Source organism: Sinohyriopsis cumingii, chromosome 2, assembly GCF_028554795.1.
Source record: "Sinohyriopsis cumingii isolate HCF-2022 chromosome 2, ASM2855479v2, whole genome shotgun sequence".
NCBI classification, from domain to species: domain Eukaryota; kingdom Metazoa; phylum Mollusca; class Bivalvia; order Unionida; family Unionidae; genus Sinohyriopsis; species Sinohyriopsis cumingii.
In genome coordinates this window covers 41,782,938-41,804,254 of record NC_142962.1, presented here as the reverse complement: position 1 = coordinate 41,804,254, position 21,317 = coordinate 41,782,938, and the positions used below count along the sequence as shown (strand labels likewise).

General features: G+C 34.7%; 1 protein-coding gene across 1 annotated transcript in view; it reads left to right on the top strand.

Moving 5' to 3' along the window:
• LOC149804714 (uncharacterized) overlaps positions 1-21,317 on the top strand; it is a 50,646-nt gene that overhangs the window by 5,944 nt on the left and 23,385 nt on the right. The window contains exons 4-7 of the mRNA XM_089943386.1: positions 589-611; positions 11,071-11,102; positions 11,537-11,688; positions 12,533-12,638. Of these exons, the coding sequence (XP_089799512.1) occupies positions 589-611; positions 11,071-11,102; positions 11,537-11,688; positions 12,533-12,638 (313 nt within the window). The remainder of the gene's footprint in view (positions 1-588; positions 612-11,070; positions 11,103-11,536; positions 11,689-12,532; positions 12,639-21,317) is intronic.

Genomic DNA, 21,317 nt, shown 5'->3' with positions numbered 1-21,317 from the left:
ATTCATTGTGTTCTTTATTTTTTTTTAAATGCTGAACTTTACTAATTATTTTTTACAGGATGAGTTTAGTTTGTTTAATATATCTTGCCATTTATTGGCATTGTTACGTTGAATCTTGTAAACCCAGCTATAAATCTGACCTTATTACTCGACCGAAATGCTGACAGAAACAGCCAAAGTAAAATATTTCAATTACATAGCCCGATTAATACACATTACATCTTTTCAAAGCTATGCGCAGAATAAGCCGATATTTAGCGAGTCACGAAAACACAAGGGTGGTATCTGGTGTGTCCAAATTAATATTATTTTGAAGAGAATATTCTGGTGACAATTGCCTCCTTTCAAATGGTAAGCATTGCAGTATTTTATTTTCGTCAATCGGTCGAATTCGGTATGCGTTTTGCTTCAATATTGGTGACGGAAACCTTAGGTGCGCATAAATGACCGACAGCATTGTAAATACATATCGTTTTCCTCCAAATTATATGTCAGTTTCATTAATAATGAATTTTCTAAAACTTTAATATTCGAGAAGTTTTATGCCACGTTCACTTCTTAGCTCATACCGAAACTTTTATTTTACAGTCTACCAAGATAATGCTTTTGAGGTATGTATCCTTAGTGAGGGACACGAGAAGCACGATTTAATGAAACGTTCATAAAATGGGAATATATTGAATTGCTTAGCGCAATATGTGATGCATGTATATTCAAGAACTGATTATGTTATTAGGCGAGAACTGAGATACAATGTCACACTTTTTTATTTGGTGAGGGAAGAATAATCCCAAAACAGCCTGAAAATGTAATAAAGTATGTCAAAGTTGTAATATAAAGAAACCAAAAAGAAAATTTAGAAAATTTTATTATAATAATGTTTAGCTCAGCATCGCAAATAGATTTCGCGTCTATAGCTCAATCAACGTCCACGAGAGCGTCTCGAAATATAAATAAATTGCCGAATTTGTCTGGCGCAGGAATGATTTCATCGTCATTCGTATTGAGATACAGAACAACATTACTCATTCATTAAATACTGAAAAAGATTGGTCTGTGTGTATATGTAATCCGCTATGTTATTCCTCGAATTATGGAGGAGTCCATTTCTTATACAGGATGACGGGTTATAGGAGTTGTCGCGTGCAATATGAAAGCAAACATTGTCTGCATAATTAAGGTTTCTCTGGACTAGTTTAATACGGACGGGTATTACCACCCATAATTCTATTCTTTATTGATGCATTATTGTAGGTGTCTGCTTGTAATTGCTGCTTTCATAATTTTATCCATCCCCTCCATATTTTAATTTGTCTGACGAGTAATAGAATCAATAGGTTAATTGAAACAAAAGCACCAAATGCACGTCGTTTGACACTGTTTGATAACATGCATATGGATGTACCTGTCAAGAAATCACAAGGGAGACAACTAAATTATGACCGAGGTTAGTCGGATATGAAAGATGCTCACTCCTTTAGAAATAATAGACCATTCAGTAGGTCATGGCGGCATCGAAGAATTTGCATGTTTATAGACCATTCATATATTAGCATGCATCACATGAGAGATTTTCCACTGTATGTCGACACGAATTGCACTGAAATTAATCGTGCGCGAAACGAATTAGGTAAATTTATTTACATTTCAAGACGCTTACATGAAAATTCACTGAACAACAGACACTAATATCATGCGTGGTTCTGAGCTTAGTGAACTATTACATTAAATGTGAAGTGAGCACCAGATTGTAATTTTACACTGTTTATGTTTCTTTTTCTTGAACCGCATTAAACACTTCGAAACTTTACGAGCTGACAGCGCTAATTCAGTGAAACTATATGGTACAGGGTGTGATATGAAATTTTGTTAAAATCATTTAAACTGGGTAGTATGGATGATAACAGCTGGATGAAAGTACCAGAATTAGTCAAATCAGTATACAAATTTTATGTCTGCTGTCTGAATGTAAAATGCATTTACCGGATTGCCAAGTTTTTAAGTCAATAAACAACAGCATATATATATATATATATATATATATATATATATATATATATATATATATATATATATATATAAAGAATACAAATTATATGGCGAATAACAATCCATCTCCTTTGCGATTTTGTAATCTGACATAAGCGATACACACATCAGTAAGGGTGCATACGCAGCCGGCAGCTGCTACATATATGGAGTTCGTGAATATATTTTTGTCTTTAATAAATTTCGCACGATGAAAAAAGAACGAATGAATGATAACAATGCAAGGTTAGTTTAATTAATTTTCAGTGTTTTGTTTATCTATTTTATTGTACCGTGCAGTGGGGGAGGGGGGCACAAATTCAACTCAAAATTATTTCGTTTCTGAAGTTTTGCGATATATACCATATACCTTGAGGGAAAAAAAGTCTCGCCGGAAGTTCTGGGACAGGAAAAAAATTATTGTTTTAACGTGTCTCGATGTGTGTGTGTGTATATATATATATATATATATATATATATATATATATATATATATATATATATATATATATAAAATTCTAATTTTTATAAATTGCGTTTTGCACGCTTTGATTGCATGTAAACGGTCACGTGATACTGATCTGGAATTTTTTACACATCGATAAATTCTGCGGACTACTTTTGGTTCCCTGTTACCAGATCATTTGATGTGAAGTTTTATCTATATCAAAGCCTTACACCTTAATAATAATAACAAAAAGCTCCCACATACCCACTCCTGTGAATTCCGATCAAAAATGACAAGCCACAGTTTAAAATCGGCCATTAGAAATTAAAACAATGTAATTGCACAGACCTTCCTGCACTCCAACACTCACCCCTTTTGCCGAAGAAGGCATATGGCAGGCTTTAGATGTCAATCTTCGTAAATTATTGCATTTCACCTCGACAACATGTTACAGCAGCTATTATTAAAGGTCAGGGTCATATGTCAACCAAGGGGTGTCAATAAAAATGGACACGATTTGCTTTTGAAAGATCGAAATGCGTAGAAAGTAACAACGACGTTGTTATAACAACACATGCCATACGCAAGCGTAATTAAAAAACAAAACAGGAATATTCCTAGTTTAACCGCAACAACCATTTTTATATATTAAAATAATGATCATACCAGTATATCACTGGCATGACCCGCTATGACATTCTACCCCGTATCACTGTATAAAGAAAGAATCGATGAATCTTGGCTAGCGAAGATAGGGCTATGCATACTATCATAGTTAAGAGGCTAATGAAAGAAAACTTCCATGTACATAAAAGTGAATATTGTGTTGGTTAAATCTGCTGATCTGATGTTAGAAAGGAAGTAAATTGGAATTATAAGGATTAAATGATCATGGTTGGGTATTAAAGTGTGTGACTGATTCTGCAGACGTCACAGAGTAATACCTGATAGTTCATCTTTTGAATCCTTTTGAGTTCATATTGGTTATAATAATGCTAAATAAAGAGTTTGATCAAAGTTTACACTCTGCATGTTTAAAAAGTATTATAATCATTTCAAACATTAATATTGTACATCTGTAGTAATATTACTGTACTATAATCCTTTATTTGATATGTTTTACTTACGCTCATTCTATCCCTCTTCTCATATGCACCATAACGCTTTCTACGGGATTTAAGAGGAGTTAAGACTTCCCCATCCCTCACCCTATTCGATCCCAAAGCTGCAGTTCCCTTCTTTTGGTAGTAACCAGTGTCTTGCGGAAAAAGAAAGAACCCTTTTGTCCCATCATCACTCTCTTGGTTACATCTATATGCAACACAGTGCACCATATTTACTGTAGTTGTTGTTGTGGGGTTTAACACCATTTTCAGCACACGATATGCTTGATATACATGGCGGCCAGCAGTAATGGTAGAGGAAGAACCCGGGAAAACTCCGGAAAAAAACACCGACCCACGAGAAGCTACTGGCAAGCTTTCTCACATACCCACAATGGCCGAATCCGAGACTCGAACCCACGCAGACAGAGGTGAGATGGCAGTGATCCATAACGGAGAGCGTTTTAGACCACTCAACCGCTCGGGCGCCCATATTTGCTGTACAAAAGCACGATCGTAAGATATATCACATAGACATTTACGTGGGGAAATTAAACACTTGAATGGCTAGGTTAAATAGAAGGGATAAATGTACGTCATATCCGTTTTTGGCACTCGGAAATTACCGATTGTATACGGAGATTTCTGAATAATTTTTTCATTTAAAAAAGCGAATTTTTAAGTCTAATTAAACATTTTATGGCGTGCATGCTTAACAAATGCGTTTTTATGACTAGAATAATATCACACATTTGTACAATATAGGTGGCCAGTGACCTTTAAGATAAATTTGCAAGACGTGCCTAAATCACCTACCATCGACTTTAAATTGGGTGGACACAAGAGATTATATAAACAGATGGAGAACTCAACAGACAGTGATGCCGTTGTAAAATCTCAAGTTCAGTCTATATCAGTAATAGTTCAGTGTGTTCTGCATTGTGATTTCGAACGCATCATGCGACAAATAAACCCTTGCAAACTTTAATAATAAAGTATGGACAGTATAATGAGCAAAACATATGCTGTCGACTCCGTGGCTTGCTTGAATCTATATGAAAACCGTAATCTTGTGTGACACTTTGAAAGAGTGTAGAAACGTCTGCATGACATATTACAAAATAGATTACAGTGCACATGTATTAGTTCGTGTTGCCATATTGAAATCAAGGAAACTAAAATTAGAATTACTTACAGAAAACTATATGTTCCTGATTATAGAAAAGGGCATTAGAGGAGGCATCAGAATGATACGACATATGTATACTACTGCAAAACGTGAAGAGCATGCCAACTATGCGTCTGAAATTAGAGGTGACAGAGAATACTATAGGTTAAGATAATCCAGTATGTACATAAATACCAAAATAACATTAATGGCTGTGACATGTACCAATTTATTTATGTCGCTAACTTTAAAAAGGCAACCCCTTAAAAGCAACCGAACAAGAAATCAAGATCATAAAAGAAGCAGATTTCGAGATCCCATGTTAGCTCCATAAGTATTACAGATATTAGCAAGCGAGCTTATCGAGAAAGAAATTTACAAGAATGTGATTTACCGTTACATAACAAATTAATAAAGGAGATAAAAGGTGCAAAACGAAGTCAACGTGCAATTAAAAGAACAAAGTCAACGTGCAATTAAAAGAACAAAGTCGACGTGCAATTAAAAGAACAAAGTGAAATACTTTATGCACAATCGTAATTTAAAATTGTTCATGCAGTTAGAAAACTAACAAATACAGAAAATTGTGCTATTCGACTAAGAGCCGTGGAACTAATCGTATATTTAAATTGAATACCACTATGGGACGAAAAGCGAGCAAATACTTTGAAAAATATGTCTTTAAGATCATTAATAATGATATTTTTGGTAAACAGATTGAAAAAAACTAATTAAGAGTTTTAAAAGAAAGAATGTGTGCTAATGAAAAGGAATGTTCAGATATTAGAAATAAATATCGATTGCAATGACATCAGTCAGGGATTAGTAATTGGTGCAAGTGAATTTGAAGGAGAAGAATAATATTGTCAAAATTACATCCTTGTGTTATAACCATTCGGGCAGAAGGTATGATACTGCCATTATAATAAGCTAAACTTAGTACATGGCTTTAATAGAGTCTGTTGTTAAGACTCTATGGTCGTAAACCAAGTAATAGAAAAGATCGAAAACCAACAAGTTTTGTAAAGTTCAACAAATAATTTATTTCTCTAGAATAAAGTGAAAATTTAAAAAGAATACCGTAATACGAATTAGATCCCAAATAGTCCAAAAAGTTATTTGACCAGTCCTAACGAATAAAGTTTAACTAAATTCTAGTGATGTTCGAAATAAGATCCAGCGTGGAAGGCGTTGATGAGCCCGTAATTTTGAATGCATGATAGCCGTCTCCCAAGTGTGATAGCCGTCTCCCAATGATAACAAATAATATAATCCAATATGTACTTATCTAATTTCACTATCAGTTAACTTTCCTGTCCAAGTATATTATTTAAGAGCACTTTGTATTTCCAGTGAATAATAACTTGAATACATAATTTCACTCGAATCAAAATCTGAACACAGGAATAAGATTGATTCTGACTAAAGTTGTTAAGGTACGTATGGGTAATTTCTCGTATTAACAAGATTATAAACCTCTCTTTCTGACCTAGGTCAGAATTAGCATCTTGTAGAAATAATACGTCTATTTAGCGGAATTTTCCATTCTAGAACACCCGGGATTGTTTGCAGATAAAATCTTTTACTAACATTCTAATAAAGAGCATAGTAAACATCGAGTCATTGTCTCAGACCAAGATAATCAATATAAAATTTAACCCTCACTCACAGAGAAATATGAACAATGCATTATTTGTTTACTATACTTAAAGTTAAAAATCGACAATAAACTTGATTTTAAACAAGGTCACGTCCAAATTACAATATAATTATAAATATAAAACTAACAAATTCAAATTAAATATACATAACACTTTTGTAATAATGTTGAGAAAGCTAACTTTCATAATGAAATAAAGGATAACTTCCAATTGTGAGACAAGTAACTGCATAAAAGACAATATATGTTGTGTGACTGTAATGAATAAGAAGGATGTGAGACGCAAGTAATTGCATGAAAGACAATATATATAGTATGCCTGAAATGAATAAGAAAGTTAAAGTTCTTTTAAAGAAGAATTGTAGTGTGTGCTTATACGAGAATTTTGTGGTCGTTGAAGTAAACTCTTACGGAATGTCCTTACGGAATGACATAGATGAATAGCTTGTCTATAAAGAGATACAATAATCAATACATATGATCGAAATAAGTTTAAAGTTTGAGGCGTCTAACGATTATCTTTTAAACCAAACTGTACATCACCAAATTATGTATTTAATAAGATTTACCGTCATGAGATTTACAACATTATGGTAAATAAGGGTGCTGTTTTGTATTAGGCAGCAAAATATATTTAGCAGATGAAATAAACATACTTCCATATAGTTACTTTACCACCTTGCAAAACATTTTATGGACGTTCAAACCTTATTAAAAGTTTATCTCTGTTGTTTTCTATCAGTTTTACCAACTACCCCTTCTCTTATAACACTTTTACCACATTGTTTTACTCAAACATTTCATTTAACGTTTATGCTTGGAATAAAAGATCACAACAAACATAACATTTTGTCACATGCTGTTTATGACAGTTTTGTGTTTCTGCAGGCTGTTGATGACATGTTTTTATTTCTGCATAATAATCCATACACAGAAATCTCTGCTACCTAATGCTAAATAGTTCGAATGTAAACATTGTCCTCTTACATTTTTATTACATCATATATAATCATTATTCATTCTTAATACATGTTTAAATGTCAGATGACAACTTTTGTGTGTGTGTGTGTGTGTGTGTGTGTGTGTGTGTGTGTGTGTGTTTGTTGAAATCATACATAGGACATATCTTGTCGAAAAAAGATATCTGATTTTAGCAAAATACTTAATAACTGAGATTTCCATTTAATATACGTATATTAAAATATATAAAATTCAAATATCCAAGAGCTTTCCATTCTGCGTTTGCGTCGTATCGTTTATTTCCGTTATAATCGTACACTGTTTAAGCATCCCAAACATTTATTTTCCACTCCTGATAATTATTCTTTTAGCTTCTCATTAGGTTGAATCTTCTTATTATTTATTTTCTTCCTAATTGGATTCATTATCTCATAGCACCAGTGAAAATCCGAAACAATCATCACAAATGATTTAATTATTAACTACTGCCTTATGTATCATTCATTAATGCTATACAACTTGTAAATGGCAGGTTACTCACTAACTGCATTTTTTACAAATTTTCTGATATATCATCCTTTCCCTGGAGGCTTTTGTAATAATCAGCATAAGCGTTGCAAGACACCCGCTAAAACCCAAAGTAGCGATAAATCCTGTAGGCAATTCCGCGATTCCCAAACCACCAGAAAAAGTCGTCATGCTAACGTCTACCCAGTTTCAAAACTTATGCTAAGTTTTATTTTTTTTCTGACATCTCTGTAATATTCTATCTCGACTAATTGTAAGATATTATACAGAATAGTGTGCATTGAATCTTGGAATTTAAGCTTTACAAATCTACACCGATTTAAAGACGATTTGGTGTGGAGTTATTGTTCCTTGGTTTTTGTTATCTCACAGAATAGTAAGCGAAAAGATATTGTGTTCAAGATCCCAAGCAGTGGTTCAGTAGTTAGGTGTAAGAACAATGGGATGGTTTCTACATTGATTCATTGTTGGGACGGTGTTGGGTTATATAGTAATTTATAAAGTGGTCTGATGGTCCTTTTTCATGCAGTATTTTAGAACGTGGTCTTTTTCACACATTAGTAAGTAAGTGGTCCACGTTGATGTTTTTATTCATGTCGCGTTTTGGGAAAAAAATTAATGATGCTTCATGCTTCATGTATACACATATTTTATTATAGTCAATTCGTAGTTAAGAGCACGTGGTATAATGTCTAGAAGTATTATGTACGATTAAGACTTTAGGCTGAATCTGGACGCAAAGAAACTGCCCATATGTTGTTTAACCATTACGCAACGACCATTTCAGGGTTAAATTCAAAGGGAATTTGACCACCAGGTAGAGACCCCTCTGTTTGTTTTGCAATCAGTCGTGATGTCATGACCAGTTTGGAGGCAATATTTGGCTTTTGGGGACCGGAAACCCAAGAGTAACAGGTAAGTGCTCGATTAGCCCAGGGCAGTTTTCACAGAGATCAGACCGTATCCAATCGAAGCTGAGAGATTCAAATATAGGGCAGAGTCTCAATAAAATTTGTTCGGAGGGCGTCCATTTTCTTGTCAGTAAATGTGCGAACATAGACATATGTGGATCTCAGAGAAGTCGTGTGGCATTAGACTGTACTCCGAGTAGCCGAAGTTGCGCGCTGGTTCAGCGGCGAGAAGGAATTATAGTGAAATTCTAAGTTTGGATTTCGAACGAAGGTTTCTGGAGGTAACTTACCTTAGCTTGAATTTGTCTCGCTTTCATAACTAGGTGTTGTAAGACTGATACATTAGTAGATACATTTTATTTATTAGAACTGTAATCTTCCTTGTATAGTTGAATTATCAGCATATCGTAACGTAGCGTATAGCAAATTATTACCGTGCAAAACTAACGTATGTAGACTGCTGGATTGTGTAATTTGCTATTTTGCATCATAATGAATGACTGAATTTATTATTGAATTGTGTTAGAACTTGCACTTGCTTTAGTTGACACGAATGTATAGATTGTGCACATATAATTAGGTATTTGTATATGTGTATGTGTCTTTTATAATTCGTAGAGTAGGAAATGCATAGAATTGCTGTTGATGATGATAGTTTCTATATCGAGAGGTCAACAATTAGGGATGTGTGTGCATGTATTAGAAGTTGTTGATACTGTTGTTATTGTTATAGCACAATTGTTATAGAACAAAGCGTGTAAGGAATATTTAGATGTGAGTGCATGTGTTCACCTGATAATTTATTCGCCATTATTCTGATGAAAGGTCTATGAGAGTGTGATTACTTTTCCTGAGATTAGAGCAAGGAGACAAGAGTATACGTCCCTTCTAATTACACAGGAAGCTTTCCGGGTGGATGTGAGAGGCGACAAACGAGGATCGGAGATAGGGAAGACACGTTGAGAGCATGTGGGAGATCTGTTATAACGTCAGCAGCTTGTGTGGAGGTGCATTGCCGGAAGGAAGAGCGGAAGAGAATACCGGAAGTGTTGAAAGGACATATCAGGAAATGCCAGGAGAGCACGTAGTCAAGGGTGCCGGAAGTATAAAATAAACCAACAAATAAAAAGAGATAGATGAGCAACAGAATCAACACCGAAGGGACATACTCTAATTTACGACTTAAATTCATACGATGAATAGTAATTGGCAACTGTAAATAGGCCATTGCTTGTATTTGTTCGAAAGAAATTGCGGTTGATAAATTTGTCGATGAAATTGCTGAATATATTTGATAAACTTTATTAAAATGTTATGCGTTTCACCTTGAGTTATTTATACACCTAGACCGTTGGCACTGATGACAGAGGGCTCGGAGCTACTTCATTTTACGTGTCCACCTTCTCCGTTATTAGAAATGGTACCATAGGAGGCACGTGACACTGCAGTCGTATATAAATTGGTCTGGTCTTTGTTTCTTTTGCTGTAGTGTAGAAAGCTCGCTGGTATCCTTTAGTAGTAAGGGTGTATTTCAGCTTTGATATGTAATAGTTTAGAAAGTGGTCTCGTCTTGTTTGTTCTTTTTTCACTTTAGTAAGAAAATTGTCCAGCTTTTGTACGCAATAGTTTGTAAAAAAAATGTTTGTGATGTTTTTCTTTTATCCCATATTAGTAAGAAAGTTTTACACCTTTTGCATGCAGTAGTTTAAAAAAAATGTCAGGTGTTTTTTTTTAAAGCCATATTAGTAAGAATGTGATACAACTTTTGTATGTAGTCATTTAAAGTACTGTCTGGTGTTTTTCTTTTACCCCATTTTAGTAAGTACAAAAAGTGGCACATCTTTTGTAGCTAACAGTCTAAAGTATTGTCTTTTTTAATTTTTTATTATCCCATATTAGTACGAAAGTGGAACACCTTTTGTATGCATTAGTTTAAAATATTATCAGGTGTTTTTCTTTTACCCAACATCAATGAGGAAGAAAGTGGTACACATTTCTTTTGCATTATTATAAAATGTTATATGGTTGTTTGTTTTGTTTTCTTTCTTTCTTTTTTCTTTGCAATAGTATGGACGAGGTCCAGAATGTTAAATTTGTCTTGCTATAATGTTTATGCAATGGTACGGTATCAACTATATATACATATATAACAAGAATGTACTTGCAGCAAAATTATTTTGCGAATGCAAGAATATACGTTGCGTTTTCTACCCATGAATCAGAGTACTAATGTTTCATTTATCAGTATTAATAATTTCTTTTAGGTTTTTGCTGATGCGGATCGGAGTACACATAAGTATGTAAAGTCTGTACTCATTCCACTTAATTAGCATATAAGTACTTTATAATCTATCTTTTTATTTTTATATGAAGATTGTTTTTTGTTCAGAGTCAACCGAGCATAAGTATGAATTAGTAGATGAAGCCATGGACTCGTACAAAACTGAACAGACAAGATGCAGCAGTATATGAGTGTGTGTGAAGAAGTGGCGAATGACTTGTACATTTCTTTCTCAAACAATATTAAGCAATTTGTCTTGCGTGTAATATCTTCAGTGCAAGTCACAAATATAATCTTACATTTCACAGAGTAGTTTTTCACTCAGATATATTTATTTCGAATCGGCACGCACACTTAATAAATAAAAAAGGTGTCAATTTATTTCTTTAGATTCTTTTGCTGTTAGTACTCAAATCTGCTTTTTAAGTCTATGTTACTCCAATTCATAGCTACAAAGAACTGGAGGTGAATGCCCTGGGCACTACCTGGGACCTAATGCTTTCAAAGGCATATATCGATGGCGGAATCAGGCAGGATTGGAACGGTGACCTGAAAGTTGCTGTTTATACGGATGGCGAAGTCAACAACCCTGCCAGGAACGGTACAACTTACTATTTTATCATTTCTTTAATTCATTTGTGCACACTGTGATATAAAATTAGGGAATTACTGCAATCATTTTTTTTATGTCAGTATACTTATTGAAAACTCAAACGGAAACAAAATCCTAACGTCTCTAGGTACATACATGCGGGTCTTTTGTTATGTTGGTAAATGTCTGCAACATGAATTGCTGTATGGAATTTTCACATTGGGTCAATCTCATTAAAAAGTAAGTTACATTGTCCAGTTCCATCACTGATATATGAAACCTTACAATCACCGCGGTACGATTTGTCCTATTTTCTTTTCGTCTCTTGTCCATTACTTCTAATGTTAATATCAGAAAGTTTAGTGTCATTGTTTTTTTATGTTGTTCGTATAAATTTGTTTCATTATTTGGCGTTTTACGACACAGCAATATCATACGGGGGAAACTGGAGTCATGTGTCATGCCCATGCACACACTAAAGTACAGTGTTCTAGAAGCAGTGCTATATGATAATATAAACTTTCCATCTTCTGAATCAGCAGCCCAGAGACCAGAGAGAAAACGTTGATAAATAAGGTGCTTGTTGTAGGTCTGATAAGTGGGTCAGTTATAGTATGTATGACACGGAATAAACATGTGTTTGTACTAGAAAAATTAAATACAAACGGCAGTCAACCCGAGCTGATCATGTGGTAGGATTATAAACTCCACCGTTCAGGTTGCGAGTCCAGTACACTGACAATTTATTTATCATGGCTCCTCGTTAACATAAACTATGGTACATGTTAATTAGCTTTAAATTTAGTAGCTGAAACAGATGCCTTATAAGTATATTGTTTCTTTTTCATCTCAGCAACTTTTTGGTCAGTTGAAATGTCAATATCCCTCCAAAGACTCATTAATGGCACAAGAGCTACTTTTCCCAAGGAAAACGATGTATGGTCGATGATTTTTGCGAGGTAAGAAAGTTGTTTTTTTTTATCCCCTCGCCATCAATATTTTGGCGCCTATTCTATGAACACGTGTAGCAGCAGAGAGGGCGATCAGACCACTTTAGGGAATGGTCAGCCTTGTTTTTAGACAACAAAAAAATAGTGACCCTTCATAGAGGTCAATACCACGTCTACGATTATTGTTTGTCCCAAACAGAATTGTAGACAAGACCCTCTCTGCTGCTATGTTATTCTGAATAATCCTGGGAATCTTCATCTGAATCCTGGGAATCTTTATGTTCATTTGTTCTATGTTTCAAGTAATATTCAAGTTCTGATGGTGGTTTTTCTATTTTTGGATTTATGTTTTTTCTTTTTCTGAAATATATCATCAAACTTCTGTACCAATCTCCACCGCAATTTTTTGCAAATCTGATATAATCCTCTAACGCCGTTGTTACACCCAACACAACTTCGTGGACCAGCACGAGGGTTTTTCTTTATAAGATAATTATGTTTTTTGCAATATTCTCCACGACATTTTTTGTCACATTTGTTAGTGGTTCCTTGACGCAGCCACGCACAGTTGTTCATTAGATTAATGATATCTTTTTAATTCAATTTAATTTTATCATCACCCCTACTATCCAAATATTTTATCAAGACCTACACGATATCTTGTTCTAGGATCGTGCAAATTTATTGTTATAAATCCATGCGGAGTAGCTTGCGCTCGTGAGAAGAAATTTCTGAATTTAATTATACCCATGTCACCGCTGCACCAGGTTTGATGAATATTTCGCAGCGTGTGTGTGTCTACGCCATTAAATACAACCAAAATATTACAATTGTCCCTGATCATTTTTGGTATTTGTGTATATCGTTGAGTAACATAGGTCTAAAACATCAACGGACGGTGCTTCATCAATATCTGTTATAAACTCTATAACATCATTATCTTCGTCCAGTAATCTTGCGTTTTCATTGAAATCTTTAAGTACATCATAACATCGTTGATCATCAACGGATGGTGGTACTAAATATAATTTATCCCATTTCAACCATCTCATTATCAGATTAAGTAATAACTGCGTCTTACCCGATCCAGATGGTCATATGATAATCATTCTGATGGAATTATATCCATATATTTTATAACATGAATTTATATTGTTTACGCTGTAGAGTTAAAACTCCAACTACTGATTTAGCTACGGTTACAACAAAAAAATAAAAAAATAGCGTATGGTGGAAAATGTTCTGTGTGCGGTAGAAAGAAATTTTCGTTTTTACCTAATAAGCGCGGTGGTGATATTGCTAATTTGATGTCAAAGTTTCCAGGTACTCCATGGGCTAAATACCCAGGAGAAAAACATCTACCAGGATATAATTATTGCGGTCCTGGTACTCGACTCGATATCAGACTTGATAATCAAGATCAACCAAAACCAGGCGAGGAACCAGTAAACGCTATTGATCAAGCTTGTCATGTTCATGATGTAGCTTATAAAGGTAAAAATCTACAAGACAGGCATATTGCAGATGTGAAATTAATTCATGCATTAAATTCTATAAAAAATAGAAATATCAGAGAATCATTAGCTAATTGGTTAGTAAGATCCGCGATGAAAGGTAAATTAGCGTTTTGGTCTGGTAATATATAATGGAATTAATTTATTATTCACCAAGAGGATACTGGAAAGGTAAAGCAGCAATTGTTAAACTTGCTGATGCAGCAGCGGTTAAACATTCTACTGCTAAAGCGTGGTTATCCAAACAGGCAATATGGCAAATTTATCTACCACCACAGAAACGAATTCAGTACGCGTATTTCGATGTTAATGTTCCTAATGAAGTTCATCAAGCTGATATTCTGTTTTTACCAAATGATACTGTACGCAGAAAAACATATAAATACGCGTTAACTGTAGTTGATGTTGCAAGTAGATATAAAGAGGCAGAGCCGCTATCAACGAAAACAGCATCTAAAGTAGCCGATGTGTTTGAACGAATTTATCAACGAGGACCATTACGATGGCCACAGCTGCTACAGGTTGATCCTGGTAAAAAATTTCTTGGTCCAGTATCATCGTTGATGAAACAACATAATACCAAAATACGACGAGATCATGCTGCAATTCACCGTGATCAGGCAATTGTTGAGCGATTTAATCGAACACTTGCTGAGCGGTTATTTGGATATCAATACGCTAAGGAATTTATTCAAGATAAAAGATCTCGCGAATGGATTGCAAGATTACCAAGCGTGATAGCTGCATTAAATAATGAGATTACACGAACAATCAACATGAAACCCATTAATGCAATTACAAAAAAGATATACCAACACAACGAAAAGGTACTGAAAAACAAAAAATATTTGGTGATGTTACAGTTAGATATTTATATGAACCGGGTGAACTTGAAGGTGGTAAAGCGAGAGCGACTGATCCTATTTGGAGTGTTACCACACACAAAATATCCACCGTGACAAGATCCTCAGGTAGACCTGCAATCTACAGACTAGATTCGGCTGCTACTTAACGTGGATTTACACGTGAACAACTACAAATAATTCCCGAGGATACACAACTGCCACCGCGATCACTTAACTAGCGCCTCTACGTCGATTACACTCGAGACAGGTCAACATCACATTTTCTCGTGTATGACCGCGACTATTATCTTTTCTGTCTACGGTAAATTGTCTTGAATCATTACTCGAATACCTCCACAGCATTATACAATTGCAACTTGCGCAATGCTTATTCTGCTGCTGTTTTAACTCAATAATAAATTCAACATCAAGATCAAAGTCGCGTTTATTTTTTTTTATCAGATTGTTTGTATCCGATTAATTTTTTTCTTATTATATCGTCATCGATGATGTTAAATTTATTAACGATTTCAGGAATTATAATTCTCCGTAATTGAGATATTTTTCTGACCCTCGATACCGCTAAATAGACTAAATTTGACCACTCGAAACGACCGTCTACAATCCAGACTCGTGTGTAAGAAATAGTTAATCCCTGAGACGAGTGGATCGTCATAGCGTATCCCAACACCCATGGAGATTTATCCGCGCGTAATGCATCTTCGACCACACTGACAATATCATTTAATACGAGATTTTGATTCTCAGTCTGTCCTGGAATATTAACATTAATATTCTGTTTTCGTGTATCTGATGGTCTATAACATAACAGAACAGGCAATTCTGAATATTTTTCTTTATGCAGCTGAAATAACTGCTGTTGTAAATCGTCTCTGATCATTTTTCTGCTTGCTACTATCAAATCGGTGGGTCTCCATAAATTTAAAAAATTACTTATTGAGGTCTCTGAGATTACTCACACTCGTATTATTTCACACTGAATTTTGTTTGATTGTAATCTGATTAATTTTTTAAATTCCTTTAAATTTTCATCGAGAGCTCTATGATCATCGTCTATTTCTTCGTAATAATCAACGAAATTTTTTAACCAATCATGTGGAGATGGTCCAACAAAGGGCGGCGGTTGACCATGATCGCCACACATTATTATAGCGGTATTTTTCGTCAGCAACCAATCAAGAAACATTTTTAATGTATCCAATGGCACCGTACATATCTCGTCCCAAATAATTATTTTAGGTATATATTTTTCACCCATTCGTTCAGGAGTCCATGTATCCCCGCGCCACCGAAAGAAACTATGATACGTACGCGATTGTACTTGCCGTTGTTTCATCTCCCGTGCAAGTCTATGTGTGGGTGTCAGCACGATCATATCTGAATTTCTAAAAACATTAATTGCTCTAGTCGTCTTGCCGCATCCACCAGGTCCATTGAGATATACTGTCTTATATCTAGTCATTGGATCACTCAACGACGGCGCTTTCGACATTTCTGATATTTTATTACTTTTACGATAAAAATTTCTCATTGGAACATCTGCTGATTCTGTATAATTGTGCAATATTTCCTTTTTTATTCTCCACGAACTCCATCGTTCATCTTTACTAGTAAATTTCATAACAGACTCTAAATATTTACTCGAAATATAAAACGAATCTGTTGCGACTCTGACTGCGGTCTCAGGAAATCTATTAATCATCGATAATAAATTTATAGAAACATAAGCCAACATGGAAGATCTTAGATGAGTATACTGTGGGGAGATATCATTTATGTAACTAACGATCGTACCCAATTTTGTTCCGTCGGATAAATAAACACTTTCTCGATTTACAAATATATTTTTCGCTGTTGTATCAGCGATTATAAAATTGTACTCGGCATCATCTAGAATTAATCGTGCGTGATGTCTTTTATGATCATATGCACCACCTTGAGTAAATTTACCTATAATTTTTCTACCTAGCTCCTTTGCGGTTTTAAGTTTAATCTCGAGAATTTTAGGAGCTTCTTTGATAATATCATCTTCGGAAACATCAGGACATTTTTCCTTAGACTCGCTAATAACTTCATCAATACTGATAGAATCTGACATACGCAACCAAACTTCGGTCTGCGCGTGATATGATATAATCGCCTCACTGACAACCAACGATGTCAGTATCGCACAATCTAGCATATATCGTAATAAAACTATAGGTGCCCAACGTTTTTCACAAAAATGTCTTCCAAACCAAACATAACAAATCTTGTGAAGATTTTCGTTGAGCTCGAATGATTCAACACAAGCGAATCTAGTCAGATCAAAATCAGGTAATGGTCCATTAATTGCCACTCGCGTCATCTCGTTTGTAGGGTGACCAAATCTTTTAAAGTATACAGAACAATCTCCGTATCCTAGAAAACTTCCCGGATAACATGCAACCATATCAACCGAAATAACATCGTTGTAATTATATTTGGTATTCCATAATCCACCGTGTCCGTATTCGACGCAACTTGCGCGTACATCTTCAAGTAAATCAAATCGTGTTGGTTTCCATGAATTTCTTTCTCTAGCGAAATGAGCCGCAACAGATGGAACGGTAAAGCAATTAGTTAGTAATTTGTCAGTATTTTCCGCGTGCTTGCACTCTAAAATCTTCTCCGCAAGATTTTTCATCTCGTCATGGAGAAATTCTGTTCGATATTTTTCACCGTTTGGTCTAACAAACTGATCAAATCCACCTTCCTCATTACTTTTAAATAACCATACCGATACAGGATCGTTTTTACTTATTTCGTTGATAAAATCAAACATACTCATATCTGAGGGGTAAAATCTAACAGTTCGATCACGTGGAAATATTGTTACTGCGTTGGTCCATGCGTGCGCGTTTTGATCAATAATATTTATTGAAGCTCCTTTCGATTTATATTTCGATTCGTACAGTATTTCTCCCGTTATTGTCGCTACGGTTATTGGAAATTTTAATATTTTTCCTAACTCAGCAACATCTTTTATTGTAGCACCGGTATCCTTAACTGAATCAGCCCACGAGTTTATTTTTTCACGTATTAAATCAGTTAATCCATTTCCACGCATCGCGTTTGTAAAGTGTTCTATTACTCGTTCAGCTACACAATTTAGCCTTGAAAATTTCACGGGTGTCAGTTTATCAACGTTGGGTTTTTATTTATCTCATAGATTCCATAAATAACCGCTGTTACGGGATACGCTCCCTCATAATACGGTTTGTCAATACCCGTCAACAGACCCGGTCTGGAATTTTTAATATGGCGATTTTATTATTACCAAGGACAGGATCATATTTGTCACGGATAATCCAACTACCTGTTTCTGTTAATACAATAAATTTTACTCTGAAGAAATATTTTTGATTACCCTCGCTTGTCATTCATTGTGGCGTCCCTGACAGTATTGCGAATAATCTTGAACGTTGACCATGTATGAGATGCACCATCCGTGTAAAATTCTTTCTTGGCGTCGTGAATTTTATTGATCAAACTTTTATTTTTCGGATCAACCAGATCTCGTACTGGTAAATTAGAAGATAATCTGTCGAGGTTGAATTTATATTTAGAAGGCCTAGTTTGGGATAATCTCTCAAACTCGTTCATATAATTAAAACAAATATTTAAATAAAGAATATTATATATACAATGTCTCAATGCAGATGGCTCATGATCGGTTCAGTAAATCGATGTAATAAATCCTGCAGAAAGGAATTTTGTTGGATGCACTTACAAAGTAAACGACGAGGAAGTCTAGGACCAATACCATGTCTGCGATGTGGTATTGGAGTGTGAGGAAAAACAGAATTATGTGGAAAGTTCGATGCAAAACGGTTCAGAGAACTTAAAAGATATTATGACAAAAAATAATAATGGTGAAAACGCTATAAAATACGTGGAGGATTATGTATCAAGATTTCAGACAAACAATGATTTAAACAAATAATATTATTATAATGGAGCAAAATATATTTGTCCCACATCCTGTCATCAAGAATTACGAATCAGATCGTAATTGTGTCATCAGAAATTGTAGGTTGAAGAGACCAGTTGGTAATGTTACTAATGCTGGTTATCTAATGTTTACTGTTGGGAAGAAACATTATCATTGTCATCGTTTCATCTACGAATGTTTCTTTGGAGTGATCAAAGATGGTCTTGTTATTGATCATGTTGACGGGGATCCTCAAAATAATAGTTTATCCAACCTTCGAGTTGTCACACAAAGCGAGAACTCAGCATGTGGCAATGCTGGAAGATGTAAGACAGTTTCTAGAAGTGCGGTAAATTCTACAAACACAGTTACTGGCGAAGTAATTATATTTCGTTCGATATGTTCTGCTGAGAAATATTTTGATATTCACTCATATTCAATACAAAAAGTAGCAGAAAATATATATAAAACCGCTTTCTCAAAAATATATAAGCAGAAAATCACCTTTCAGTATTGTTAACTATCATCACCACCTCGAATTATATTTTTTTGGTCAGAAATTATCATTATTATACTACTTATTTTTTTGACTCACGAAAGGGAGGTAATTTTATGATCCTCGGTATATGGTCATAATCATCTACGGTTTCTAACTTACAAAAATATGCGGTTCATGTATTTTCTGTTCTATTCGTGAAACATTTAGAACAACACAACACATAGACAGCACATAAAATACATCTAAACTACAGAAAACCGACATGTATATTCCAGCTTACTGAGTGCAGAATCCAGCGTCTAGTCTGTATTGATCGTGGCGGGTTAATTTTAGATCCAATGTACAGCACATGGATCCTGCATGTATTTACTCGATTACAGAAATACGTGTATATAGTGTTTGGAATTAAAAATCAGTTGCATTTTCCTTGTTCAGTGCAGAAATATACATGATATATATTTTTATCCGTATGTGTGATTATGTATTTATGTGCGTATGTGTGGTTATTTTTTTATCGAGTAATATTAACAACAAAATACTCCCTTGACCATGTTCATGGATACAGATTTACGAGTGGGAAATCTCGTAATATATATTTCTCAACTGAACAGTTATAGAGAGGATGGAAAATCTCGTAATAGTCATAGATAGGATGGAAAAATCTAGCAGTTATGTTATAGGAAGGATGGAAAAATCTAGCAGTTAGATGATCTGGACCGGATGTTCTATCATAGATGGCGTGGATCATAAGCGGTATAGTAAATAGGAAATTCCTTAATCTAGCTTTATAAATCTAACTTGTTTGGTGAAAACGTATTTCTTGAATTCAGAATTGTATTTTGAGTAAATATATTCGAAATTAGTTCCTTTTCAATGATTATTAGCTATATATTAACTTCCGAAACATATGTTTGTAACAAGTTTCGATAGCTCAATCGGTATCGTATTGGACTGTGACGCTCGCGGTCCAGGATCGAATCCCCATGGCTGACAACTGGTCGGTGGTTGCGCATAATTGCAATTTTTATAATAATTGGGGGCACCGCAAAACCCCCCGCTCAGCAAAACGGTGGTTGATACATATTTTCGTATCACCCACGGGTTTGATTATTGTGGGTGGGGTTTTGCTGAGCGTATATGTTTGTGCCGTCCTTCATTCATTCATTTCATTCATTCATTCATTTCATCTCATTCATTCATTGTATATATTTCATTTCATACTTAATGAACTTGCTAAAAAACTCGAATAGAAGTTCATTTCATAATATATGTTGTGCCGTCCTTCATTCATTACATGTGATCTGAGCTCGTTAAGACACTCGAATAGGGGCTCGTCATCCATAATCTGAGTACGCTAAGACACTCGATAGGGGCTCTTCATTCATTGTATATGTTGTGCCGTCCTTGAAACATCCCGACGAACTCGCTAAACACTCAATAGGGGTTCTATAGGGATAATTTTTTTTTATTTTAAAGATTTATATATTATATAATGAACCATGAAAATAGCAAAGACATTATTTCTGCTATTAAAAAACTAGAAGAAAACGGAATTAATATATCTGATGAACTAAATCCTGGAAAAATAATATCTGATTTTGAAACGTTAGAAGAACTTAAAAATGAAACTAAGTATATTCTATCATCTCAATATAAGTTCATAAAGCGGATTCAGGCAGCTATGTTTCAGTCACTGGCTATGGTGAACGATGATCAAGTAAATGAATTTATTCATCTTTCTGTCGCAGTAGAAAAGATCATATCGGGATTATCCAACAGGTACGAAACGAAAAAAACAATCAGTGCCCGCATAAGATACTTAAAAAAAATTATGTCAGTGGGTAACGACCAAAGCAA